This window comes from Pelobates fuscus, chromosome 5 (assembly GCF_036172605.1).
Source record: "Pelobates fuscus isolate aPelFus1 chromosome 5, aPelFus1.pri, whole genome shotgun sequence".
Classification (NCBI taxonomy): Eukaryota; Metazoa; Chordata; class Amphibia; order Anura; family Pelobatidae; genus Pelobates; species Pelobates fuscus.
The window spans coordinates 365170661-365198282 of record NC_086321.1 but is presented as its reverse complement, the minus strand read 5'-3'; the positions used below and the strand labels follow the sequence as shown (position 1 = coordinate 365198282).

Genomic DNA, 27622 nt, shown 5'->3' with positions numbered 1-27622 from the left:
TGATTGGTTGGCCGCTGGTTGGCATCCTGACCCGGCAAGGTCCCTCATGGTGGCCTGTGTGACTGAATGTGGCTCCTGGCTCAGGCGTGGAGGCGTCTGCCGGGGTTACACATCATGTCTGCCGAGACCCGAGCACTCTCCGCCCGGAAAGCCAAGCCTCCCCGGGACACCCTGCGGCACATCAAGAACCGGGAGAAGCGGCGGGGGGCGGAGCAGCACGGACCGGCCACAGTCTACCTGCAGGTGGTGGGAGCCGGGAGCCGGGACTCGGGGGCTGCAGTCTACATGTTCTCAGAGTACAACAGGTAACGGGGGGAGGGGGGCAGTGTCTGGGTATAATGCCCGGGGGGAGGGGGCAGCGCCCGGGGGCAGTGTCTGGGTTTAATGCCCGGGGGGAGGGGGGCAGTGTCTGGGTATAATGCCCGGGGGGGAGGGGGCAGTGTCTGGGTATAATGCCCGAGGGGGGGAGGGGGCAGTGTCTGGGTATAATGCCCGGGGAGGAGGGGGCAGTGTCTGGGTATAATGCCCGGGGGGGAGGGGGCAGTGTCTGGGTATAATGCTCGGGGGGAGGGGGGCAGTGTCTGGGTATAATGCCCGGGGGGGAGGGGGCAGTGTCTGGGTATAATGCCCGGGGGGGAGGGGGCAGTGTCTGGGTATAATGCCCGGGGGGGGAGGGGGGCAGTGTCTGGGTATAATGCTCGGGGGGAGGGGGGCAGTGTCTGGGTATAATGCCCGGGGGGGAGGGGGCAGTGTCTTGGTATAATGCCCGGGGGCAGTGTCTGGGTCTAATGCCCGGGGGGACGGGGCAGTGTCTGGGTCTAATGCCCGGGGGCAGTGTCTGGGTATAATGCCCGGGGGGGAGGGGGCAATGTCTGGGTATAATGCCCGGGAGGGGAGGGGGCAGTGTCTGGGTATAATGCCCGGGGGGAGGGGGCAGTGTCTGGGTATAATGCCCGAGGGGGGGAGGGGGCAGTGTCTGGGTATAATGCCCGGGGGGAGGGGGCAGTGTCTGGGTATAATGCCCGGGGGGAGGGGGCAGTGTCTGGGTATAATGCCCGGGGGGACGGGGCAGTGTCTGGGTATAATGCCCGGAGGGAGGGGGCAGTGTCTGGGTATAATGCCCGGGGGGGAGGGGACAGTGTCTGGGTATAATGCCCGGGGGGGAGGGGGCAGTGTCTGGGTATAATGCCCGGGGGGAGGGGGGAGTGGCTGGGTATAATGCCCGGGGGGGAGGGGGGAGTGGCTGGGTATAATGCCCGGGGGGGAGGGGGGAGTGGCTGGGTATAATGCCCGGGGGGGGGCAATGTCTGGGTATAATGCCCGGGGGGGAGGGGGCAATGTCTGGGTATAATGCCCGGGGGGGAGGGGGCAGTGTCTGGGTATAATGCCCGGGGGGAGGGGGCAGTGTCTGGGTATAATGCCCGGGGGGGAGGGGGCAGTGTCTGGGTATAATGCCCGGGGGGGGAGGGGGCAGTGTCTGGGTATAATGCCCGGGGGGGGAGGGGGCAGTGTCTGGGTATAATGCCCGGGGGGAGGGGGCAGTGTCTGGGTATAATGCCCCGGGGGGAGTGTCTGGGTATAATGCCCGGGGGGGGGTGTCTGGGTATAATGCCCGGGGGGAGGGGGCAGTGTCTGGGTATAATGCCCAGGGGGAGGGGGCATTGTCTGGGTATAATGCCCGGGGGAGGGGGGAGTGTCTGGGTATAATGCCCGGGGGGAGGGGGGAGTGTCTGGGTATAATGCCTGGGGGGAGGGGGCAGTGTCTGGGTATAATGCCCGGGGGGAGGGGGCAGTGTCTGGGTATAATGCCCGGGGGGAGGGGGCAGTGTCTGGGTATAATGCCCGGGGGAGGGGGCAGTGCCCGGGGGCAGTGTCTGGGTATAATGCCCGGGGGGAAGGGGGCAGTGTCTGGGTATAATGCCCGCGGGGAGGGGGGAGTGTCTGTGTATAATGCCCGCGGGGAGGGGGGAGTGTCTGTGTATAATGCCCGCGGGGAGGGGGGAGTGTCTGGGTATAATGCCCGGGGTGAGGGGGGCCGTGTCTGGGTATAATGCCCGGGGGGAGGGGGGCCGTGTCTTGGTATAATGCCCGGGGGGACGGGGCAGTGTCTGGTTATAATGCCCGGGGGGAGGGGGCAGTGTCTGGGTATAATGCCCGGGGGGAGGGGGCAGTGTCTGGGTATAATGCCCGGGGGGGAGGGGGCAGTGTCTGGGTATAATGCCCGGGGGGGAGGGGGCAGTGTCTGGGTATAATGCCCGGGGGGAGGGGGCAGTGGCTGGGTATAATGCCCGGGGGGAGGGGGGAGTGGCTGGGTATAATGCCCGGGGGGAGGGGGGAGTGTCTGGGTATAATGCCCGGGGGGGGGGCAATGTCTGGGTATAATGCCCGGGGGGAGGGGGCAATGTCTGGGTATAATGCCCGGGGGGGAGGGGGCAATGTCTGGGTATAATGCCCGGGGGGGGAGGGGGCAGTGTCTGGGTATAATGCCTGGGGGGGAGGGGGCAGTTTCTGGGTATAATGCCCGGGGGGGGAGGGGGCAGTGTCTGGGTATAATGCCCAGGGGGAGGGGGCATTGTCTGGGTATAATGCCCGGGGGGAGGGGGGAGTGTCTGGGTATAATGCCCGGGGGGAGGGGGGAGTGTCTGGGTATAATGCCTGGGGGGAGGGGGCAGTGTCTGGGTATAATGCCCGGGGGAGGGGGCAGCGCCCGGGGGCAGTGTCTGGGTATAATGCCCGGGGGGAGGGGGCAGCGCCCGGGGGCGGTGTCTGGGTATAATGCCCGGGGGGAAGGGGGCAGTGTCTGGGTATAATGCCCGCGGGGAGGGGGGAGTGTCTGTGTATAATGCCCGCGGGGAGGGGGGAGTGTCTGGGTATAATGCCCGGGGGGAGGGGGCATTGTCTGGGTATAATGGCAGGGGGGCAGTGTCTGGGTATAATGCTGAGGGGGGCAGTGTCTGGGTATAATGCCCCGGGGGGAGGGGGGCAGTGTCTGGGTATAATGCCCCGGGGGGAGGGGGGCAGTGTCTGGGTATAATGCCCGGGGGAGGGGGGCAGTGTCTGGGTATAATGCCCGGGGGGAGGGGGCAGCGCCCGGGGGCAGTGTCTGGGTATAATGCTCGGGGGGAGGGGGCAGCGCCCGGGGCAGTGTCTGGGTATAATGCCCGGGGGGAGGGGGCAGTGTCTGGGTATAATGCCCGGGGGAGGGGGCAGCGCCCGGAGGCAGTGTCTGGGTGTAATGCCCAGGGGGAGGGGGCAGTGTCTGGGTATAATGCCCGGGGGGAGGGGGGCAGTGTCTGGGTATAATGCCTGGGGGGAGGGGGGCAGTGTCTGGGTATAATGGGAGGGGGAGGGGGCAGCGCCCGGGGGCAGTGTCTGGGTATAATGCCCGGGAGGAGGGGGCAGTGTCTGGGTATAATGCCCGGGGGGAGGGGGCAGCGCCCGGGGCAGTGTCTGGGTGTAATGCCCGGGGGGAGGGGGGCAGTGTCTGGGTATAATGCCCGGGGGGAGGGGGGCAGTGTCTGGGTATAATGCCTGGGGGGAGGGGGGCAGTGTCTGGGTATAATGGGAGGGGGAGGGGGCAGTGTCTGGGTATAATGCCCGGGAGGAGGGGGCAGCGCCCGGGGGCAGTGTCTGTGTATAATGCCCGGGGGGAGGGGGGCAGTCTCTGGGTATAAGGCCCAGGGGAGGGGGCAGTGTCTGGGTATAATGCCCGGGGGAGGGGGCAGCGTCTCGGCTACTGGGTCACAGAGGAAGGAGCGCCAGTCTGTATGGTCATGGTTATATTGTTTTTATGTTTAAGTGATCATGCAGCTTTGCATTCTACTTTCTACAGATACCTGTTTAATTGCGGAGAGGGTACACAGAGGCTGATGCAAGAGCACAAGTAAGTAAACCTCTACAATTGCTAATTTATCTAAAAAAGTGGAGCTTGGGCCATTAATTTGTATGTTTTATTGAAGGCTGAAGGTGGCACGCCTGGATCAAATCTTTGTGACCCGCATGAATTGGGCGAATGTTGGAGGTTTATCAGGTCAGTTTAACACATTTCGTGAAATGAATTTACTGTGACATGCGCTCTGTGTGCCATATTGGGATGTTTTAGGGCTGGGCAAATGATAGACCTCCAGATGTTGTACAACCTCAACTTTCATTATGTTTTACCATTCTAAAGGCTGGCAAAGCATCATGGCAGTTGAAGTTGTGGAACATTTGGAAATCTACCGTTTGCCTAGCCCTGAGATAGTTGGTTTTTTGTTGTTGTTTGTTTTGTTTTAACCCTTGTTAGTCTAGAATTCTGCAATTTATCCTCTATTGCATTTCAATATTTTCAAGTTTATTAAAGTGCCCTCCAAACTTTTTAACAGAACAACACATTCATGGTGCCATACCCTCAGAAAAATCTATCTTTGATTGGACTGTTAACTTCCCAAAATCACTCTTTGATCGTACTGTACCCTGCGTTAGATCATTTAGTAAATCACCCACTGATATGTGATGGTGCCGCACTCTGTGTTAAGTTATGGAACATAAGCTATATTATTGGATCCAGTGAAATATTCTCTATTCGTGTGCGGAGTGCACTGATTATATCTTTTTGTTGTGAGTTTGGTGATTATTGATGGTTTGTATTTTCCTGTATTATAGGCTTGATTCTGACACTAAGAGACACGGGGCTCCCAAAGTGTGATCTCTCTGGACCACCTCAATTGGTAAAATTGTCTTTACTTTTATATTCTATTATGACTAATGAATAATTTTTAAAAGTTGGTGACTTGGAACCTAAAGCGCTTCTGCAAATGCCATTTGATGTACTTATTACTTTGTCATGTCCTACCTGCAGCAAAATTTCCTTGAAGCCATCAAAGTGTTCTCGGGATCTTTGCAAGGAATTGACCTTGGTGAGACCTTGGATATATCTCTTATTATCAGAATGGTTGCTGATTTTTCACATATACTAACCGTCTTCATTTCTGTATCTCATTTAGCTGTGCGTCCTTTTACTGAACCCGAATACCAGGATGACACGATGATGGTCTACCAGGTGCCAATCATAAGTATGTCTATGCTTTTAAACTAGTACAGTTTACAATTTTCCAGAATAATGGGTATATCGGTGACATGCCTTCCCATTTCCTGTATATCAAAGTCTGTACAGATGTTTTTTAAAACAGAGACTGGATGAAGTCATGCAGAAACATAATATTTAAGATGTGGGATTACCGATTTTTGGTCCAAGTTTAGAAACCGATGTAAGAAAGGCTGAACATGATTGACACAAGTCCTTTTTAAGCCTATGTAAGAGGTGCTTCCCACAGCCCACTCTCCCTGTCTTCCCTCCACATCTGGCGAGGGGTCATGATGTCGGCTATGGGGAAAACTTGTTTTTTGTGATTTAAAAAAAAAAAAAATAGCTTATTTTAAAGGGTTACCCCAACCACCAGGACCACTTATGTATATGCTTGGAGCACTGCATATACAGAGATATCTCCCCTTGTGTGCGGCGGCTACTTGCACTGTGTTCAGAGCTTTCTAATGTAAATTCTGAGCAAAATTTTATGTCTGTTGTTAGCGTGCTGGTGACAGACATACAGATCTTCTCCCTTGCAGGCAAAAAAGGGTTGGAGTAACCCATTAAACTTTACTTTTTTAGGGTGAAAGCTGGAGGGGACAGAAAGTGATTACTCTAACCAAAGCCAATGTTTTATGTTTGGAGCACTCGTTTATAGAGACATCCAGATTTGGTCTGGCCTCTATTTATTTATTTATAAATGCATTTTACGTAGATAGTGCAAGAAACAATGCAGAAATAAATAACACCTACTTGTCTATTAAGTTCCTATATTTATTTTGTGGAGCATGCGAGGTGGTGGTGGTATCTGCTGTATAACTATTTGGTCTCTTCGTAATATATATTTTTCAACTAGATGGTAATAAAGCAAAGGCTTTTAGCAATAGACTGAGCCTTGGGATTATTGCTAACGTCTATGTGAAGCTAGTGTATTTTACTCAGAAATATAGTGATCGGTGCAAGGAAATCCATTTTAATGATGCCATACTAATTAGAACATGCAGTGATAATAATTTGATCTAGATCATGCTATGAAGACTGTGAGATGAGTTATTCCTACTGGTATGCTATTTATATTGTTGTCTTCTAGGTAGCAAGGCTATGGACGCCAACTCCGCTGGTGGTGTGAATCCTCAAAGGTCTTCAGGCAGAGAGAGTCCGAAACAGAAGTTGCACAGCGCACAAAAGGGCAGTGGTCTACCGACTGGCAAATCTTCTCCAACACCTGGTATGGATATCAGAACCCTTGAAATGGGGCATTTCACCTGGTATGGATATCAGAACCCTTGAAATGGGGCATTGCACCTGGTAGGGATACCAGAGCCCTTGAAATGGGGCATTGCACCTGGTAGGGATACCAGAGCCCTTGAAATGGGGCATTGCACCTGGTAGGGATACCAGAGCCCTTGAAATGGGGCATTGTATCTGGTAGGGATTCCAGAACCCTTGAAATAGGGCATTGCACCTCGTGGGGATACCAGAACCCTTGAAATAGGGCATTGCACCTCGTGGGGATACCAGAACCCTAGAAATAGAACGTTGTACCTGGTAGGGATACCAGAGCCCTTGAAATGGGGCATTGTATCTGGAAGGGATTCCAGAACCCTAGAAATAGGGAATTGCACCAGGTTGGGATACCAGAACCCTTTAAATAGGGCATTGCACCTGGTAGGCATACCAGAGCCCTTGAAATGAGGCATTGCACCTGGTAGGGATACCAGCACCCTTGAAATAGGGCATTGCACCTGGTAGGGATACCAGTGCCCTTGAAATGGGGCATTGCACCTGGTAGGGATACAAAACCCATGAAATAGGGCATTGCACCTGGTAGGGATTCCAGAACCCTTGAAATGGGGCATTGTATCTGTTAGGGATTCCAGAACCCTTGAAATAGGGAATTGCACCAGGTTGGGATACCAGAGCCCTTGAAATGGGGCATAGCACCTGGTAGGGATACCAGAGCCCTTGAAATGGGGCATTGCACCTGGTAGGGATACCAGAGCCCTTGAAATGGGGCATTGCACCTGGTAGGGATACCAGAGCCCTTGAAATGGGGCATTGCACCTGGTAGGGATACCAGAGCCCTTGAAATGGGGCATTGCACCTGGTAGGGATACCAGAGCCCTTGAAATGGGGCATTGCACCTGGTAGGGATACCAGAGCCCTTGAAATGGGGCATTGTATCTGGTAGGGATTCCAGAACCCTTGAAATAGGGCATTGCACCTCGTGGGGATACCAGAACCCTTGAAATAGGGCATTGCACCTCGTGGGGATACCAGAACCCTAGAAATAGAACGTTGTACCTGGTAGGGATACCATAGCCCTTGAAATGGGGCATTGTATCTGTTAGGGATTCCAGAACCCTTGAAATAGGGAATTGCACCAGGTTGGGATACCAGAGCCCTTGAAATGGGGCATAGCACCTGGTAGGGATACCAGAGCCCTTGAAATGGGGCATTGCACCTGGTAGGGATACCAGAGCCCTTGAAATGGGGCATTGCACCTGGTAGGGATACCAGAGCCCTTGAAATGGGGCATTGCACCTGGTAGGGATACCAGAGCCCTTGAAATGGGGCATAGCACCTGGTAGGGATACCAGAGCCCTTGAAATGGGGCATAGCACCTGGTAGGGATACCAGAGCCCTTGAAATGGGGCATAGCACCTGGTAGGGATACCAGAGCCCTTGAAATGGGGCATAGCACCTGGTAGGGATACCAGAGCCCTTGAAATGGGGCATTGCACCTGGTAGGGGTACCGGAACCCTTTATATAGGGCATTGCACCTGGTAGGGATACCAGAGCCCTTGAAATGGGGCATTGCACCTGGTAGGGATATAGAACCCTTTAAATAGGGCATTGCACCTGGTAGGGGTACCGGAACCCTTTATATAGGGCATTGCACCTCGTAGGGATACTAGAGCCCTTGAAATGGGGCATTGCACCTGGTAGGGATATAGAACCCTTGAAATAGGGCATTGCACCTGGTAGGGATACCAGAGCCCTTGAAATGGGGCATTGCACCTGGTAGGGATACCAGAGCCCTTGAAATGGGGCATTGCACCTGGTAGGGATACTAGAGCCCTTGAAATGGGGCATTGCACCTGGTAGGGATACTAGAGCCCTTGAAATGGGGCATTGCACCTGGTAGGGATACTAGAGCCCTTGGAATGGGGCATTGCACCTGGTAGGGATACCAGAGCCCTTGGAATGGGGCATTGCACCTGGTAGGGATTCCAGAACCCTTGAAATGGGGCATTGTATCTGGTAGGGATACCAGAACCCTTGAAATAGGGAATTGCACCAGGTTGGGATACCAGAGCCCTTGAAATGGGGCATAGCACCTGGTAGGGATACCAGAGCCCTTGAAATGGGGCATTGCACCTGGTAGGGATACCAGAACCCTTGACATGGGGCATTGCACCTGGTAGGGATACCAGAGCCCTTGAAATGGGGTATTGCACCTGGTAGGGATACCAGAACCCTTGAAATGGGGCATTGTATCTGGTAGGGATTCCAGAACCCTTGAAATGGGGCATTGCACCTGGTAGGGATACCAGAGCCCTTGAAATGGGGCATTGCACCTGGTAGGGATACTAGAGCCCTTGAAATGGGGCATTGCACCTGGTAGGGATACTAGAGCCCTTGAAATGGGGCATTGCACCTGGTAGGGATATAGAACCCTTGAAATAGGGCATTGCACCTGGTAGGGATACCAGAGCCCTTGAAATGGGGCATTGCACCTGGTAGGGATACCAGAGCCCTTGAAATGGGGCATTGCACCTGGTAGGGATACTAGAGCCCTTGAAATGGGGCATTGCACCTGGTAGGGATACTAGAGCCCTTGAAATGGGGCATTGCACCTGGTAGGGATACTAGAGCCCTTGGAATGGGGCATTGCACCTGGTAGGGATACCAGAGCCCTTGGAATGGGGCATTGCACCTGGTAGGGATTCCAGAACCCTTGAAATGGGGCATTGTATCTGGTAGGGATACCAGAACCCTTGAAATAGGGAATTGCACCAGGTTGGGATACCAGAGCCCTTGAAATGGGGCATAGCACCTGGTAGGGATACCAGAGCCCTTGAAATGGGGCATTGCACCTGGTAGGGATACCAGAACCCTTGACATGGGGCATTGCACCTGGTAGGGATACCAGAGCCCTTGAAATGGGGTATTGCACCTGGTAGGGATACCAGAACCCTTGAAATGGGGCATTGTATCTGGTAGGGATTCCAGAACCCTTGAAATGGGGCATTGCACCTGGTAGGGATACCAGAGCCCTTGAAATGGGGCATTGCACCTGGTAGGGATACTAGAGCCCTTGAAATGGGGCATTGCACCTGGTAGGGATACTAGAGCCCTTGAAATGGGGCATTGCACCTGGTAGGGATACTAGAGCCCTTGAAATGGGGCATTGCACCTGGTAGGGATACTAGAGCCCTTGGAATGGGGCATTGCACCTGGTAGGGATACCAGAGTCCTTGAAATGGGGCATTGCACCTGGTAGGGATTCCAGAACCCTTGAAATGGGGCATTGTATCTGGTAGGGATACCAGAACCCTTGAAATAGGGAATTGCACCAGGTTGGGATACCAGAGCCCTTGAAATGGGGCATAGCACCTGGTAGGGATACCAGAGCCCTTGAAATGGGGCATTGCACCTGGTAGGGATACCAGAACCCTTGAAATGGGGCATTGCACCTGGTAGGGATACCAGAGCCCTTGAAATGGGGTATTGCACCTGGTAGGGATACCAGAACCCTTGAAATGGGGCATTGTATCTGGTAGGGATTCCAGAACCCTTGAAATAGGGAATTGCACCAGGTTGGGATACCAGAGCCCTTGAAATGGGGCATAGCACCTGGTAGGGATACCAGAGCCCTTGAAATGGGGCATAGCACCTGGTAGGGATACCAGAGCCCTTGAAATGGGGCATTGCACCTGGTAGGGATACCAGAGCCCTTGAAATGGGGCATTGCACCTGGTAGGGGTACCGGAACCCTTTATATAGGGCATTGCACCTGGTAGGGATACCAGAGCCCTTGAAATGGGGCATTGCACCTGGTAGGGATACCAGAGCTCTTGAAATGGGGCATTGCACCTGGTAGGGATATAGAACCCTTTAAATAGGGCATTGCACCTGGTAGGGGTACCGGAACCCTTTATATAGGGCATTGCACCTGGTAGGGATACTAGAGCCCTTGAAATGGGGCATTGCACCTGGTAGGGATATAGAACCCTTGAAATAGGGCATTGCACCTGGTAGGGGTACCGGAACCCTTTAAATAGGGCATTGCACCTGGTAGGGATACCAGAGCCCTTGAAATGGGGCATTGCACCTGGTAGGGATACCAGAGCCCTTGAAATGGGGCATTGCACCTGGTAGGGATACTAGAGCCCTTGAAATGGGGCATTGCACCTGGTAGGGATACTAGAGCCCTTGAAATGGGGCATTGCACCTGGTAGGGATACTAGAGCCCTTGGAATGGGGCATTGCACTTGGTAGGGATACCAGAGCCCTTGAAATGGGGCATTGCACCTGGTAGGGATATAGAACCCTTGAAATAGGGCATTGCACCTGGTAGGGGTACCGGAACCCTTTAAATAGGGCATTGCACCTGGTAGGGGTACCAGAACCCTTGAAATAGGGCATTGCATGTGAATGTCCGAGGCTTTGCATTTAATTTAGTTAACTCTGAATTGTAATGGGCTTAAATCCCTATACACATGATTACTGGTATAATGTTATAAAAAAATCATAGCAGCAATATAAATTAAAGTGTTTATAACACCATAACAGATCTTTCCTTTAATTCCAGCTCTCCAGGTCAGTTTTTGTAACTCACCAACTCTTTGCCTATTTATTCTGACCCTTTATGCTGATCACTACTGTCCAATGACATGCTCTTATCCACTTTATTATAGGGCGCTGGGAGCGGATAGTAACAAGAGATTCTTCCTTAGTTGTTTCCTTTATATGTAAGGTGAGAAACGCTTTTTGTTTTTTTGTCTTTTATTATCACGGCACACGTGTTTTTACCTCTGTCATTTCTCTTAAATCTGCGGATTAACCAGTGTTGTCATTATTCTAGGAGTGGTCTATGTGTCCCAAAAATCTCTGTATAGATTTGTTTTTGTTTCTTTGTTATTCTCAAACAATCAAAAATGTGAAGATGTGAGATTGAAGTCTTTTTTTCATTTTACCCCTTAAGGACACATGTGTGACATGTCATGATTCCCTTTTATTTCAGAAGTTTGGTCCTTAAGGGGTTAAAGAAAAATATATTCATCTATACTAGTGTTAACATTTATTTTCCATGAAGTGCTCCATTAAAAAAAAAAAAAAAAAATTATAAAAGAAAAGTATATAAAAGGCACACCAGAACTCTTCCCCCCCCCCCCCCCCCCCCCCTCCCATAAAAACTAGATAAATTTGTTATGGGGTGTGGAGGTCTGTATGTTTATTTCTAAAGCATTTATTGCAATTGGCGGACAGTAATCGGCTGAGAAAGTCAGATGACATTCTCATCCTATCACCATCCTATCACTAGTAGTGCTGGCACCAGAGGAGAAAGCGGCAAAGGGGCCGAGCAGACCTGGGGAGGACAACATAGGGGTTAAACCCTCTAAAGTTAGATGGTACTGAAGACCTCAGACCCTTCAGCAGCTAAATTTAAATTAAGTAGTTATGGGAACTGGAGTATTCCTTTTAAAGATTTAGCAAATTATAGCAAAATCTAGTTCAGACAAGGCAAAGTGAGTACAAACATTACAAATAAAGAGTAGAAATAGGAATATTGTTTCATGTTTTCTGTATACTGACGGCCACGTGCAAATGGCATAGCTTATGATAGTAATAGACAAGGAGAAGATCGAGGCGCCCAGTTGCAGCAGAAAGAGTCAGATTTGTACAATTTTTATTTTTACAATTCACAGACCGCATGTGTGACGAATATCGTCCGTGGGTACTTCCACTAACTTGCACAGCTAATCACTATACTAAGTGCTATGACCTGGGCTTGGAGTCCCTGTATCCACCAGCATTCACATTAAAGCAGATCTTGGTTAGTTACAGCAAGGAAAGAGACCACCAGCTTCATTCTTGGTACAAACCACAATAACCTTTCATTTCAAACAGCCACTGCCAGGCAGATATCTTAGCATGGGGTGTGAGGCTCTGCATTTTGTGCCATGTGACACATTAAAGTCTCTATTGGTCACAGCATGTTAAACATGTTTAGCTTTGTTGCTTTTTCTAAATACATTCTGATTGTTTAGTTTGTAATGTATCATATATTGCGCCTATAAGAAACGTTTACATTGCAAATCCCAAGCTAAGCAGTACATCTAGAAAAGTTGAAATGTAACAAGTCTGATCATGTATGATATTTCTTTATCCTTTTTTATATTTGGTGATTTATTTTTTTGTCTCTTGGTTTATGCAGCTCCATGACAAAAAGGGAAATTTCATGGTGTTGAAAGCCAAAGAATTTGGGCTTCCTGTGTAAGTATGGGTTCTAGTAAATCTTCATCTTTGTTTCATTGGCTCTTTGTGATTATAGGTTGGACACTCCTAAAGCTGTTTGTCAGGCTATCGTCACACTGTTATTGCTACTATGTCTGTATTGTGACCCAACCAAGAATTAAAAATACACACCAAAAAACACTCCGTGGCACGTCTTCTGGTTCAAGGAGTGTCTGGGTAATTCCCTCTCCCCCCCTGATTTCTCTCGAACTATTTGGAACAGTCTGACAAATTACCCATGCTCTCCCAGCATCCAAAGCTGGCCTATCATGCCACACTGATAATGACGAAATATTACTTAGTGCTATTTGTTTACAGCCTGAAAGTGCTGGGATAAGCTGTACTCCGCATCTACTACGACTTTGGAAGGATAATGCAAAATAAAAATGTAAAATAAGTGCGACTTGTAGTGAAATAAACTACTTGTTAAAGGGTTACCCCAGGCACCATGAAAACTTCACTGATTTAAAGTGTCACAGTGTCTGGCGTCTGTACGTTCAGCATTTTGCATTTTAAAATGGTTTGCCCTATTAGCAAGAAACCACTCCAAGGGACTTCTGAATATTTCTACCAGCCGGCTGTAATGGTTATCAAGGTTGGAGGAAACCTCTGAATATCTCAAAGGTTTAAAGATGGGGGGAAACGACAAACCATAAGCTTTCCAGATCTTTTTATTTTTTTATATCCAAATCCACTATGGCTTTTATTTGGGGTTTTAATCTATTCCACTACCAGTCTTCTCTCTACAGCAAATGATGTTTACAATCTGCACACTATATTATCCTTCCTAATTGTGAGCTGAAGACTGTCCATTTGTTTGTAACTCTGTTATATTGTACAGCCCTGTGTAATTAATGATGGATATTGAGATGTAGTAACTGTATGTCCTGCAGTGAGTGTGCTAATCTTACATTCTGTTCCTTCAGAGGGACACCTGCTATTGGTCCTATAATTGCTCAGCTCAAAGCTGGAAAAAGTATCAACTTTGAAGGCAAAGAGGTAAACTTGTCAGATACCCTATTTTAAAATTATAATGAAAATGTGAAATTAAAGGAACACTATATAAATATGTATTCATAACGCTGTGGTGTTTTAATAGTTACTTTGATTATCGCGAGTCCATCAACGTGTGCACGTGTCCGATTAGCATCTCAGAGATAAACTTTAATATATTCATCTTTATGGAGATCATTCAGAGTCTCTGTGCTGAACAAAGATTGGAGGACCAAACCCAGGAAACACATCTAGTGGATGTCAGAGTGACAACCACTAGACTTGTAGTAGGGCAGCAGTGGTAACACTGACTTATTTTTTTATTAAGTTGTTAAAGTTCTATAGTGTCCCTTTAAAGATAGTAACAGAATTATACATTTTGATTTGGTTTTTAATCAAATTGTAGCTTGTGACGTTTATTATAATTTCTCCCCATCTTTCAGTACTTGTGTGTTTTTAGATGTTGACAATAACTGAAAATGCGTGGAATAATTAATTGTATTAATCAGTGCTGACTCTTGCTTTTGTGCGTAAAGAGATGTATTGATGGTCTGTTGATTCAAAAGAGTAACTCCATTATTGTGTATTCCAGGTGTAGTAACTTTGTTTCTTGCATTAGATAGGTAATGCTTTAAAAACAAGAGTTGAATATATTGATCCGGTCTTTTTTTTTTCACCCTGGGTTCCGCACATTGTAGAAAGTGGTTGAACTCAGCCAGTTCTGGCCCTCCGAAAATATCATAAAAAACAATATTCAGTCTTTGGCAGTGGGTATAATTAAAAAAAAAAACCAATGTGTTATTAAAACTTTTACTGCAAATTGTAAAGTGTTCGAAATCTGTTTCTTTTGCAACCACTGCTAAGTTTTTACTTGTCATTTGCTCTTAGCCACCAAAACAACTTTAGCTTAATGAAGCAGTTTTGGTGTATATAACATGCCCCTGCAGCCTCACTGCTCAATCCTCTGCCATTCAGGAGTTAAATCACTGTGTCTCTTTGTTTATGCAGCTCTAGCCACACCTCCCCTGGCTGTGACCCACACAGCCTGCATGAAGAAAAGGTTTCATTTTCAGTCCGAGCTTACAGCATAATGTGGTTACTGTATAATTTCTTATTAGAAGGTAAGAAATTCTAAAGTAACAAACTGTGCCATAAAGGAAGTATAAACCTAAGATCTCTCTTTACAGGAAATGTGTAGAGAGACGGTGTATATCACAGGGAGTAGGGAAGCTGTGACTAGAACTGTATAAACAGAGATTTAAAGGAACTCTATAGGGTCAGGAACATGAACTTGTATTCCTGACTCGATAGTGTTAAAAACACCATCTAGCCCCTTGCCTCCCTAAATATAGTAAATTCTTACTTTTCAAATCTGCAGCTGTTGCCTCTGCCCCTGATCTGCCTGCTTGGCTGACATCATCAGAAGTGTTGAACAAAAGCCAATCACAATGATTTCACATAAGATTGGCTAAGACTGTCAGGGATGCAGATCAGGCGCAAAGCCAAGACCGGTTAGACACAGCCGTGGACAATCAGCATCTCCTCGTAGAGCTAAATTGAGTCAAGGTATCTCTGAGGAAAATTCAGTGTCTGCATGCAGAGGGTGGAAGCACTGAATGTCAGTCACACTGTGCAGCACTGCCCAGGGAATCACCTCTAGTAGCCATCTGAGGAGTGGCTAGGGGAGCTGTCCGTAGGATGTAATGTAAACACTGCATTTTCTCTGAAAAGGGAATGATTCTACTCACCAGAACATACAATAAGCTGTAGTTGTTCTGGTGACTATAGTGTTCCTTTAACACCTACATAGCAGAGAATTGAGCAGTGAGACTGCCAGAACCACTTATTCACTAATCTCTGTTTAAAACTGCCTATTTACCTGCTTTTTCTATTTAACTCTATAACAGATCTGTCCTGGAGATGTCTGCACTCCGGCGGAGCCAGGCCCAGTTTTTATGGTGGTGGAATGTCCAAGCGAAGACTTCATTACTCCAATCACTGAGAATGAAACTTTTAGAAGGTACCATTACTCACAGCCTAAAATGTAGGGGACTATTAACCTGCTTCCACGTCTGCACCTCTTTTAACAAATTGCTAGATTTCTTGGTCTTTGTAATGAATCAGTTGGTTGGCTGCACCGTGTAAAATGAGGGTGCGAGCTATTCCTACTATCAGAGTTCCTTATTTTATAAGGTCTTTATCTACAGGAACGTAATACTAAGGACAGTATGTTGTGGTAGTGGGCATACCGCCAATATCTGCAGACTGCAACAGTGACTGTACTTTAGTTCTATTGTGCACTTAGGTTGTTAAAGTAATCTTTGAAATCTGCAACCTATCTGCTACAAAAATAAGCAATGCGAAATTGTAATTGACAATCTCATCTGATGATAATCACTTTATTTTACTATAGCATTGATTTAAAAAAAAAAAAATTACTTTACATAAATATTTGTAATTTTATTTGAACATTTGTTGAAATTTTCAACTGAGAAGTTTGAATATTGTATTACAGTTATCAAGAAGGCAAATCCAATAATAGTGTTGTATTGGTGATTCACATTACGCCCGAGCCCATCCTTCACAACAGCAGCTACAGGCAATGGATGGACAGGTATGTGACTAAGCTGGTTACTTTTAGATTAATTGTGGGGCGTAAATGCCTTTTAAATTGTTTTATGTTTTCCTTTACTATTGACGTGTACGGTCTTCTTTATTAGTAAAACTGCAGAGTGTAGCCACTTTGGTTTTTTTTGTAATGTTAGTGATACAGTGTAATTGTGTGTAAGAGCAGAAACCATTAAACAATAGCAGCTTTATAAATATGGCAAATCTAATACATTTTAGTATATTTGGTATACATTTTAGTATATTTTTGTATTTCACGTTGGTCTGATCTTGTTTCTTTCTGCTGTGTTCTTAAATGTACAGCAATATTGCACTCTGTTCTAAGCATTTTCTGTATCTTGGTGTAGTTTCTGCTTAGGGTTATCTAGATTCACGTGAAGACGTGCAGATTTTAATGTATGACTGGGATTGATGATTTTTACAGATTTGGGCCCCAGACAGAGCACCTGATCCTAAACGAGAAGAGCAGCACGGTCCATAACCTGCGTAGTTACAAGACTCAGGCCCAGCTAAACCTTGTCCATTCTGCCATCTTCCCCCAGCTGACTCCTTTTCAGAGAGAGGTTTGTATCCAGATTACTAAAGGATTTGTGGAAACGTTCTGTGAATTACATTAAAAACTGTTTGTTGTCATTTTCTTTAAAGGAAGAGGAGGCAGATTTCTTTGGTGTGAGAGGAGAGTGCCTTCTCAAGTATCAGCTGAGGCCCAAACTGGAGTGGCAGAGGTAAGCTTGTCTGTGATCAGTACAATAACTTGCAGATTGTAACTAGTGACAGTGTATCAAATCTGATATGACAAAGGCAAAATATATAGCGACTTCTTCTTACATTACAAAATATGCAGAGCTATAGCACCTTCTTACATTACACAGTATCCAGAGCTATAACACCTTCTTACATTACACATTATCCAAAGCTATAGCACCATCTTACATTACACAGTATCCAGAGCTATAGCACTTTCTTACATTACACAGTATCCAGAGCTATAGCTCCTTCTTACATTACACAGTATCCGGAGCTATAGCACCTTCTTACATTACACAGTATCTGGAGCTATAGCGCCTTCTTACATTACACAGTATCCGGAGCTATAGCACCTTCTTACATTACACAGTATGCGGAGCTATAGCACTTTCTTACATTACACAGTATCCAGAGCTATAGCTCCTTCTTACATTACACAGTATCCGGAGCTATAGCACCTTCTTACATTACACAGTATCTGGAGCTTTAGCGCCTTCTTACATTACACAGTATCCGGAGCTATAGCGCCGTCTTACATTACACAGTATCTGGAGCTATAGCACCTTCTTACATTACACAGTATCCAGAGCTATAGCACCTTCTTACATTACACAGTATCCGGAGCTATAGCTCCTTCTTACATTACACAGTATCCGGAGCTATAGCTCCTTCTTACATTACACAGTATCCGGAGCTATAGCTCCTTCTTACATTACACAGTATCCGGAGCTATAGCTCCTTCTTACATTACACAGTATCCAGAGCTATAACACCTTCTTACATTACACAGTATCCAGAGCTATAGCACCTTCTTACATTACACAGTATCCAGAGCTATAGCACCTTCTTACATTACACAGTATCCAGAGCTATAGCACCTTCTTACATTACACAGTATCCAGAGCTATAGCACCTTCTTACATTACACAGTATCCAGAGCTATAGTGCCTTCTTACATTACACAGGATCCAAAGCTTCATGCTTGCCAAACTCTTGTGCTTCATCTCCAAGAGATACACTGAGAAGGAAACATCGCTCTCACTGTTACTTTGCCCTTTTAATGAACCCTGGAAAAGGTAGATGAGGTTTCAATCCTTAACCTTAAGATGCCCCTTACCTGAGTTTAGAATTACACAGGCAGTCTTACTTTTTTATTTTGGAAACATGTTGGGTCTGTAATATGATTTCTACATCTCCTCCTTACAGAATGCTTAATGTGATATTTAGACTTTTAATTCTAAAGCAGTAGGATGGATATTAACATGATTACAGAACCATCTGTTTATTGGCCGTATCCCGTTCCACCAAGATGCCTTGACTTGTGCATTTTATGGACTAAATGGACCTTTTTTTAATGTTATGCATTAATGCTGTCTAAAGTAAGTTCAGTGAAGAAATGAAATCACTATTGATGTTCCTACTTTTTCTGGGAACCCCAACAATTTCCAGCTTCCTCCAGTGAGCACTGTCCAGAGTATGAAGTATGCGCATCCTCTTGTTTTCCATAAGAGTGCTAAGAATATCCCATAAACCCCTGCTGAGCATGGCATCATGGGACATTTAGCTTAGCATCTGGCCATGATTGTATTCACAAGAAAAGCTGGCTAAAACAACCAATAGATGGAAGTTGGTAAACTAAATAGTTAAAGAATAAATGGGTAGCATTTTACTGAAGGCTGGATTAGTGTTTTTGAAAATATGAGCTGGTGACTAGCTAGAAGCTCGCTTCTTTATAATGTAAAGTGGCTGTTTGACCACCTTGGGCAACATAGGATCCGGTAGATTCCTGCAGCTGTTCTGCATTCAGTACGATATTCAGAGATGATAGGAGTATGTTTCACAGACACAGGAGGAAAGAAATGAGAATTTGTTGCCTAAGGATGCATGTGATTAAAATGTGTTGGATCCTCGCACAGCGGAATCGTCAATGACAAGGATGTGTTTTTTACTTTTCAGAGACGCGGTGATTGAGAACAACAGTGCAGAGTTTGTTAAAGAGGCCATGGATCTTCCTGGCTTTGAGGAAGCACTGAAAGAGTGTAAACAGCTCCTGGCATCTTACTCTGTGCCTTCAAATGGTAAGTAGACTGTTAAGACAGCTTGGCAATCAATATATCATGGATGGTAATGAACCTTCTGTGACCTTGGTCTACTCAACCCTTACAGACTGTGCTCTATTGCTGATTTTCTTTTCTTTTTTTTATGAAGTATCTAAATACAAGGTTTATTAACCTCTTCCCTTCACATGAAAGAATAAGTCCACCACGCAAAGTGTCACAAGTGGAGCTACTTCCTCACTGTTACATGGGAGACTCTTCATTATCTAGAATTGACGTGGCTGAAGTTCTGTCTTCATGTATTGTCCAGAGACATCATTAATGACTTCTCTGGGGCTTCCCTCAAAACCAGTAGATAATCTATACTTTTGTGCTAATTTTGCTTTCTCTGACTGCTAATATACTTATAGTAGACCTGTCACTTTCGGAAGTCTTTGCATTTTTTGCAGAGGCTACCAAAGGTGACATTTCCGATTAAGGTCCGGTGGCAATGGTGTTCAGTTACCTGTCTAACACTGTCCTTCATGGCCACACCATCATCTTACCCTCTTCAATTCCTGGTGCTTCATTTTCCAGGAGAAATGTCAGTATAACACTGAGGTCTATATAGGATCCCGCGAGACCGTGGACGCCTCAGTAGATCACAAGTCATGATGAGCAAGACCATTCCTGAATCCCACAGCTGTCAATTGTGACGGCGGCTGAGATTGAACAAAAATTAACGGAGGCTTTTCCATAAGACAATGTAGTGCCTACTTTGTGTTATGGTATTTTTAGATTGTGTTGTGATTTCAATGAAATTCCAACACCGTCCGAATCGATCTTTCATAAACGTTATATCTTCATGACATACTGAGAAGTGTCAGATGTGCTTTAAAGGTCAAATATGTCACGTGTCGAAAACGTTAAGCTTCCTGGAGGAACTTCAGTGTTTACATTGTAATGTTAAGCCTTCTCATACTGAAATCCACTAGAGAAAGTTCCACTCTAAATAAAATATGCATCAGTTCCCCTGTGCTCCTCTATGAGGAACATTGGATTGGTCAATTGCGGAGGAGCCAATGCCTGCTCCATGATATTGTGGGAGGCAGAGAGGACAGCACCACCGAGGGAGCTTTGACACGGGATAAAGGTAGCTAAATCTTTCATTTGTATGGAAATGGATGAAGAAACATAGGGACAGGGGCACTAAAGCATTAGGAACACAGGTTTGTATTCCTAACGCTTTAGTGTTTCTTTAAAACGTAAGGGGCATTCAATGATGATTTTCAAATGTTTAAACCATATAACACATAACTTTAACCCTTGATATAACTTAACTTGATTAAACATCAAATTGCCAGTAAGTCCTAGATGACCTAACCACTTTTTAAACTATGTACCCACATATCCTTCTTCAGAACTTGATCCCAAGGATGACTTTTCCCCATATCGCTTGCATAACACCACTGCCACTAAACCTGTCCAGCTACGCGGCTAATTCTACCTAGCAACTACATACGCCTCACATCCCTAGAGTTAACCTGACCCCACTATTAACCCTAATATTGCCACCGTACATATATGCCACACAGCTTGGTGTATGTGGCATTTATTTTCAATTTTGCCCTGAACTGGTCAAAATCCTTTGTGTTTGTGTTGGTCAGGTTTCCTTTTCAATCCATAAGGTATTTATAAAGTGTGTTAACTATAGCAGTCATCAGTAAACTTCTCTATTCATTAAAAAAAAATATCTAGAGAAATATCCAAATAAACCAATCTTTTTAGGCAGATAATTCCATATTTGCCTTGATACTTGTCTTGCTATATGCAAAATCGCCTTACCTCCGTTCTCAGTGGATGACCTTTGTACAGTCCTGTTAATGCACAGGTTACCACTGGCAATCTTGTGATCTTGAATAATGTTGCTTGACCAGTATGTCTACGATGAGATGTAGTATTTTCAGTAGGTCATTAGGTTTCCCTTAAGGACACATGACATGTGTGACATGTCATGATTCCCTTTTATTCCAGAAGGTTGGTCCTTAAGGGGTTAATAAGCTGTTGCTCATCTCATGTTACCCACAGAGAATGATCCGTGTTATCCAGAAGTTGTGTTCCTTGGAACAGGATCTGCTGTGCCAATGAAAACCCGCAATGTAAGCTCCACCCTAGTAAATGTCAGGTGAGCCAATTATTAATTGTACAGTAATTTGCATATGGAAATAAAAATGTGTGCTTATAAAGAGAGAGATCCTTGCTCTGTTTTTACATAGGAGAATCTTGTAGTTTGTTTATTGTTTTTAACTCCAAGTAACCTTTCTCCTTCTTTGAATTAATGGTGTAGAAATGTTACAGACCGGCTTTGTGCTGTGTAGACTGCTAACTTGCAAAATATCAGCATTGTAGTAACTCTCCAACTCTAGTTTTTAACTTTGCAAATGGTTTGTCATTGCGTTGTTTAGTAAATACATATCATTGTACGGTTTCTATATAATAGAGATTTAAAAAATATATATATATATATTCTTTAAAATTTGCTTTGACGACTATGCATAGTTTGCTTTCTTAAAAATAAAACGCAATCTTTTTGATATAGTTAGTGATTTGTAAAATGTCCTTGGTGTGTTTTTCTTTGAGGATTAGCCGATTTAATCTCTTGAAATTAATATATATATATTTTTTTTGATCTGTAGTCCCTCTCAGTCATTACTGCTAGACTGTGGTGAGGGAACGTTTGGACAGCTTCACCGTCACTACGGAGACAAGGTCAATGACGTCTTGAGCCAGATATCCGCAGTGTTCATTTCACATATACACGCCGATCACCACACGGTAAGTACAGAAGGTGCATCGCAAACAAAGTGGTTTGAGAGATTTTGTTTATAATATGGATATATCCCCTGACACAAGGAAAAACAAGGGTTATAGGCTCTCTCTATAGTGCAATTGGTATGTGAGGGCTGCTGTATACAATACAAGAATTCCCAAGACCTTGTGTGATAATTGAACAGAAAAGGGTATGGCGTATACTGCGCCCAAAATCATACGTACATAAAACTTCAGAGGGTACGATGTGGTGAACTTCGGGATAATACAAAAAAAAAAAGACAATAATGGTACAGCACAAAATGATAAAGTGCAAATAGGGGATATAGTAGCTATAGGAGAACCACTCACATTTGGTAGAGCTATATTAGAGCTCTGCTGTATTGCGCGTAGACGGTACAATCCCCGTCTAAGGATATATGGTGGTATAAGTAGTGCTGGTCCTCCAGATGCAAATGCAGATATGGGTGATGAATATGGAAGTAGAAGAGCAGAAAAACTCTAATGGTGTAGTAAGTACTATAAATTGGAATTTAAAAGTAATGTACTTACATTTTTAAGAGCAAGGCTTGCTCTAGCTATCACAGCATGGGTGGTATAATCCCCACCTTAGGATATGATGGTGCCGGGTAGCAAACAAAACAAAATAACTATTTATTATAAAAAACATAGGAACAATGAAAGTGTCCTAAGGTATGATATAAGAGTGTCCCACTTGACGCGTTTCACCTGTCCAGAGGCTTTTTCAAAAAGTTCATCACCCATATCTGCCTTTGCATCTGGAGGACCAGCACTACTTATACCACCATATATCCTTAGATGGGGATTGTACCGTCCACGCGCAATACAGCAGAGCTCTAATATAGCTCTACCAAATGTGAGTGGTTCTCCTATAGCTACTATATCCCCTGACACATTTAGGTTGTCTGGTTGACTCAATCCAGTTTTCAAATGAAACCACAATGGACTAGAGCAGCCAAACTCGATGAGCAAGGCTGCTGTGTTAGCTCAACCATTGCTGCATTTCTCCATTAAATTCCAATGAATTGAGTAAGGAATGCTTGGTCCCCTTATTTATATTACATCAACATTTACAACATAAATGGCCGAAAGGTTGATCCTCAACTATTGTACAACTGCTAAAATGCTTGGCAGCCTTGTGGATGTAGTACCACAACAGTTTGCGTTCATTCTTTTGCTAACTCTAGTCTAAAATTATCTAGTGTTCCATTTCGACAACTGATGAAATATTATAAAGGACCCTCTGGATCTAAAGGATATTGAATATAAATCTGTATGCGATTTATGAAGCTATTTTTATTTTTGTTCTAATGCTGCTTTTTTCTTTTATGTCCAGGGCTTACTAAACATCCTTCTAGAAAGAGAGAAGGCTTGTGTGAGTATATTCATTGATAGAAGAAAGAGGTGACAACAAATCTGTATCATTATCGTCTTCATTCATCATTTGTGTCTTGTCTTTAGATATCCAAAGGGAAGTCGGTCAGTCCCGTGCTAGTCATCGGACCTACGCTGCTAATGACCTGGTTAAACCAATACCATGATCACTGCCAGGAGATCCTTCATCATATCAAGTGCGTAACTTTTTCCCACACCATTTAATGTAAGTTATTAAAAAGAAGTTATAGATTATTAATTTGTTTATCCCATTATTTGCAGCCTAATTCCCGCTAAGAATCTGATGGAAGCCTCCGAGGACCTTGGCCCAAAGTCTAAAGGTTTCATCACTTCCCTTTTGAAAACATATGAACTGGAAAAGGTAAGATGATGTCCAGTTCCTTTTTGCAAAACTGTAAGGTACAACTAGGTCTTGACCTCATGGATGTTTTGGTCAGTGGAAATGTTGAGTCTCTATTTTAGATTTTAGGAGAGCAGAGGAATGTGTTCTAACCTAATCTTCTTCTCAGTTCCAGACATGTTTGGTCCGGCACTGCAGAAATGCTTATGGCTGCGCGATACTTCATAAGTCTGGTTGGAAGCTGGTCTTCTCTGGAGACACGATGCCCTGTGATAATCTTGTTCAGATAGGTGAGTAGATTTTTTTTTTTTAAATGACTAGACTTTCTGTGGCTGTCCAATCACAGACTTCCCAAATGCAGCTCAATGAGTAGTCTTTGTAAGGCAGGTGCTCTGGGCAATTGCTGCCTCTTGAGTTCAGTGCAATTAAGCTAACCGAACCAGGAAGTAACGGGACCTCTTGTCTATTTGAAAAGCCATGGGGTGTAGTCAGTATAATTTATAAAAGTGTACTTTTCTGTTGAAATCTGCACTTTTTTAAAAATGGGAAACAAAAATATAGAGGGCACTCTTCATACACACAGCTTTTCACATAAAGTGCTTTAGTGTCCCATCAAGAAGCATTGCTGTGCTAATTTATCATCTGCTTTCTGTTTGTCCTATTACAATGCTTAAACAGTACAGTATAACAGTTGCATCAAATGCCTGTAGACTAAATATTAAAATTATCTAGCCTGGAACATAGGTACTGATGGTTATTCTATGTTTAATAATATGCCACAGAGCAGGTGAGCAAATCTGAAACACATCCCAAATTGGATTAGATATTCAAGGATTTCCGCACAGTGCTATCCCATTACAAGTCTAAAATCAGATGATGAGAGGGAGAATCTGACTTTTAATAGGCATGTTCTTCCTACCGCAATTCTTTTCTATGATTTTTTTAATTTTTAGTTTTTTGCCCCAACAGGTAAAAATGCTTCTTTGCTAATCCACGAAGCAACTCTGGAAGATGGCTTAGAGGAAGAAGCTATAGATAAAACCCACAGGTAGTACACTTTACAAATAAATGTGTTTTTATTCAACCTGTTGTCCAGGATGGTTGGAAGCTCCAGAGCTAAATCCAAAAAGCCTAAAAATTTAGAACCAAAGTGGTAACAACTGCAAACATGCAGCCTCCGCTAGCCAGAACATTGGGTGAAGGTGAATTTCTGGTAGTTGACCAAGAATTTATGGGATCGCTGTAAATTCGTCCCAAAATACTTAATTGAAAACTCCAAAACTTGAAAGCATTTCAGCTTGTTGAATTACTTTTAGGGTCAATGTCCCTTCCTCGTCCCTTCACTTTTCAAGAGAAATCAGCACTTTTCTAATGCGATACGGTATAGATCATGCCCCTGCAGTCTCACTGCTCAATTCTCTGCCATTTAGGAGGTAAGTAGGTAAGTCACTTTATTTGTTCAACCCTAGTCATACCTCCCTGCATGTGACTTGCACAGCCTTCCTAAACTCTTCTTGAAAGCTAGATATTGTAGATTCCTGGATTGCACTCTAGTCTATTTAATCTAGAATTTCCTTTCTCTTGCTTTGTTAATAGCTTGCAGAAGCCGCCTGTGTGTGATTAAAGATTAATTTTCAGAGCAGGAGATAAAAACTTCTAAAGCAAGTTAACATCTGATTGAAAATGGGGAAAAAAAATCATGCAGGCTGTGTTAATCACAACCAGGGGAGATGTGACTAGGGCTGCGTAAACAGGAACACGTTATTTATCTCATAAATGGCAGAGAATTGAGCACTGAGACTGCAGGGGACTCCCCCTCCTGACTCCACTACATTTTATTGGCCCGCCTAGTCCCCCATTTTGACATGTAGAAAAAATAATTTTTAGCTCTTTATTTCATGTCTGGACCTAGGTCCTAAGCACAGCTATCTTTGTGTGGTTAGATGTAGGCCCTGCCTGACACTTCATTTGCCAACACTAGATAGGACTTTAAAATTCCTGCCCATGGCCAGTTTAACACCTGGGCATTCGCTATTGTCTGAAAAATGATGGGAATTTAGGCTATTCGTTCATTCGCCAGGAAGACGAACTAATAGAAATTTTGAACAAATGAAAAGCGAATTTTGGTCTTCGTTTGTTCGTTTAGTTTATTACAAGCAGGGAGCTCCCAGCTCCCTGCTTACAATACCCCATGTCCCCCCTCCAACCCCCCCCCCCTGTTATTCTATGAAGGCCCCTACTCGCTAAATCATTGTTCTTTCAGTGGTTCATTAATAATGCTGTATGATTTGCGGCGAAGGGTTCACTTTTTCATTGACCCTGACACTGAGGAGCAGTGGGTGTTTGGCTGGAGTTTGCTAGACTCTGATGTATGTTTAGATACTCTGCATTCTAAATAGAACGATCACCTTCCTTGCATTTACTGTGATTGTGAGTGCTGATGCAAACTCATGATTAACCGTTTTCCATTGTGTTTTTTTTTTTTTTAGCACCACATCCCAGGCGATTGGCATCGGAGTAAAGATGAATGCAGAGTTCATCATGTTGAATCATTTCAGCCAAAGATATGCAAAGCTCCCCTTGTTTAGCAGTGATTTCAGTGACAAGGTCGGGATATCATTTGATCATATGAGGGTGAGTTATGTTTTTGAGTGCCCTGTCCCCAGGTATGTTCAATGGCAGCTTTGTGTTTTTGTGTCTCCAAAGAACCTCGCTACTTTTTTCTGTACATCTCATTGAGAGGGAATCGGCAGACTCCGATGGTAGGAGAATGAGAGAGCTTTTATCACCTGCAGAATCGACCTCCCGTGTCCCTTGTAGTGACAAGATACAATTTCCTCCCAGGAGAAGGAGATGAGATGACTTCAAAGAGCTGACTGCTTTCTTTTCACTTTACAAATTTGTCTCTGAATGATGTATTTTATTTTGTCATCCCTGCAGGGTAGCTTGTTTGTATTCCTCAGCTCCTGATTATCTAATATTTTGTGTTTTAGATCCGCTTGAGCGACTTCCCAATAATCCCCAAACTGGTAAACCCTCTAAAAGTCCTGTTTGCTGAAGAACTTGAAGAGATGGAGGAACGGAGGGAGAGGCGAGAACTTCGCAACCTGAAAGAGTTGCAGCAAGCAGAGGATCAAATGAATGGCCCCCAAATCCTTACCAGCGCCAAACGAGAGCTGGAAGATAACTGTCAAGCCGTGGGAATTAAGAAACTAAAAACCAGCTGAACACTCACTCAGATACTTGAATTCCAAAGATTGTGTGTGCAAAAAGACTATTCTTACTCAATCTGCATAAAAACACGGGTCCTTAAAGGAACACTTAATACCATAACTACTACAGTTTATTGTAATGGTTATAGTACAAGTAGTCTTTGGGGTTTTTTTTGTTTGGGGTTTTTTTTTTTTTTGTCACAAAAAAGGTGTCCCTTTTGTCCCTCAGAACTAGCATCTCAGATAATGCGAAAGATTCCGGTTATGCTTTTTTAAAAATTTTATTTTTTTTACTTTTTTGTCAAAGTGTTCAGATTGACAATAAACTGGACATGGGGACCAAAGCTTTAACACAGTGTAGGTTAATCTTTGGCAATACAGATGTTATGGACATCACCCATGCTGCTTTGCAAGCATTATGGGAGATGTAGTCCACAACATCTGGAGGGCCAAAGCTTGCCTATTCCTGCTTTAGTGGTTATAGCGCTTAGTGTCCCTTTAAGTTTTGTTTAGGATTTGAGGAAGACCAGGAATGTAGACATTTTCCACTGGGGCCTGTCATTGTTCCAATAAAATGGCTGACTATTTGCTTTCAAACCGTTTGCTGTGATGAGGATAATTTTGTTATAAATATTTAATTTGGATACTTAAGTCTAAATTGTAAATATATATATATATTATTATAATGCCATTAAACAGATTTATGATTTTACACACCTACTTTGTATAATATTGGGGTTATTTAAACATCTTGCTGTACGTAGGCAGTATGAAAAAAACGTGATCTTTAAGTTTTATAGATTGAAGGTTTATCTTTATGAAAGATAA

The 27622-nt window shown here is 44.7% G+C and overlaps 1 protein-coding gene across 1 annotated transcript; it reads left to right on the top strand.

Annotated features, from left to right (window-relative positions):
* ELAC2 (elaC ribonuclease Z 2) lies at positions 1-27017 on the top strand. Its single transcript, XM_063453378.1, has 24 exons — positions 1-305; positions 3833-3883; positions 3960-4030; positions 4645-4709; positions 4841-4898; positions 4986-5054; positions 6159-6296; positions 10994-11052; positions 12514-12572; positions 13520-13592; positions 15494-15606; positions 16102-16200; positions 16639-16777; positions 16860-16939; positions 18918-19039; positions 21086-21182; positions 21694-21832; positions 23184-23222; positions 23309-23418; positions 23504-23603; positions 23752-23872; positions 24552-24630; positions 26072-26216; positions 26576-27017. The coding sequence occupies exons 1-24, from the start codon at positions 67-69 to the stop codon at positions 26807-26809; spliced, it is 2499 nt and encodes an 832-aa protein (XP_063309448.1). The 5' UTR covers positions 1-66; the 3' UTR covers positions 26810-27017.
* The last annotated feature ends 605 nt before the right edge of the window (positions 27018-27622 follow it).

Coding starts and splice junctions, on each gene's coding strand:
- ELAC2 (XM_063453378.1), top strand. CDS start 67: ATGTGGCTCCTGGCTCAGGCGTGGAGGCGTCTGCCGGGGTTACACATC. Junction 5,055..6,158: donor CTACCAGGTGCCAATCATAA/GTATGTCTATGC, acceptor GTTGTCTTCTAG/GTAGCAAGGCTATGGACGCC. Junction 13,593..15,493: donor TCAACTTTGAAGGCAAAGAG/GTAAACTTGTCA, acceptor ACTCTATAACAG/ATCTGTCCTGGAGATGTCTG.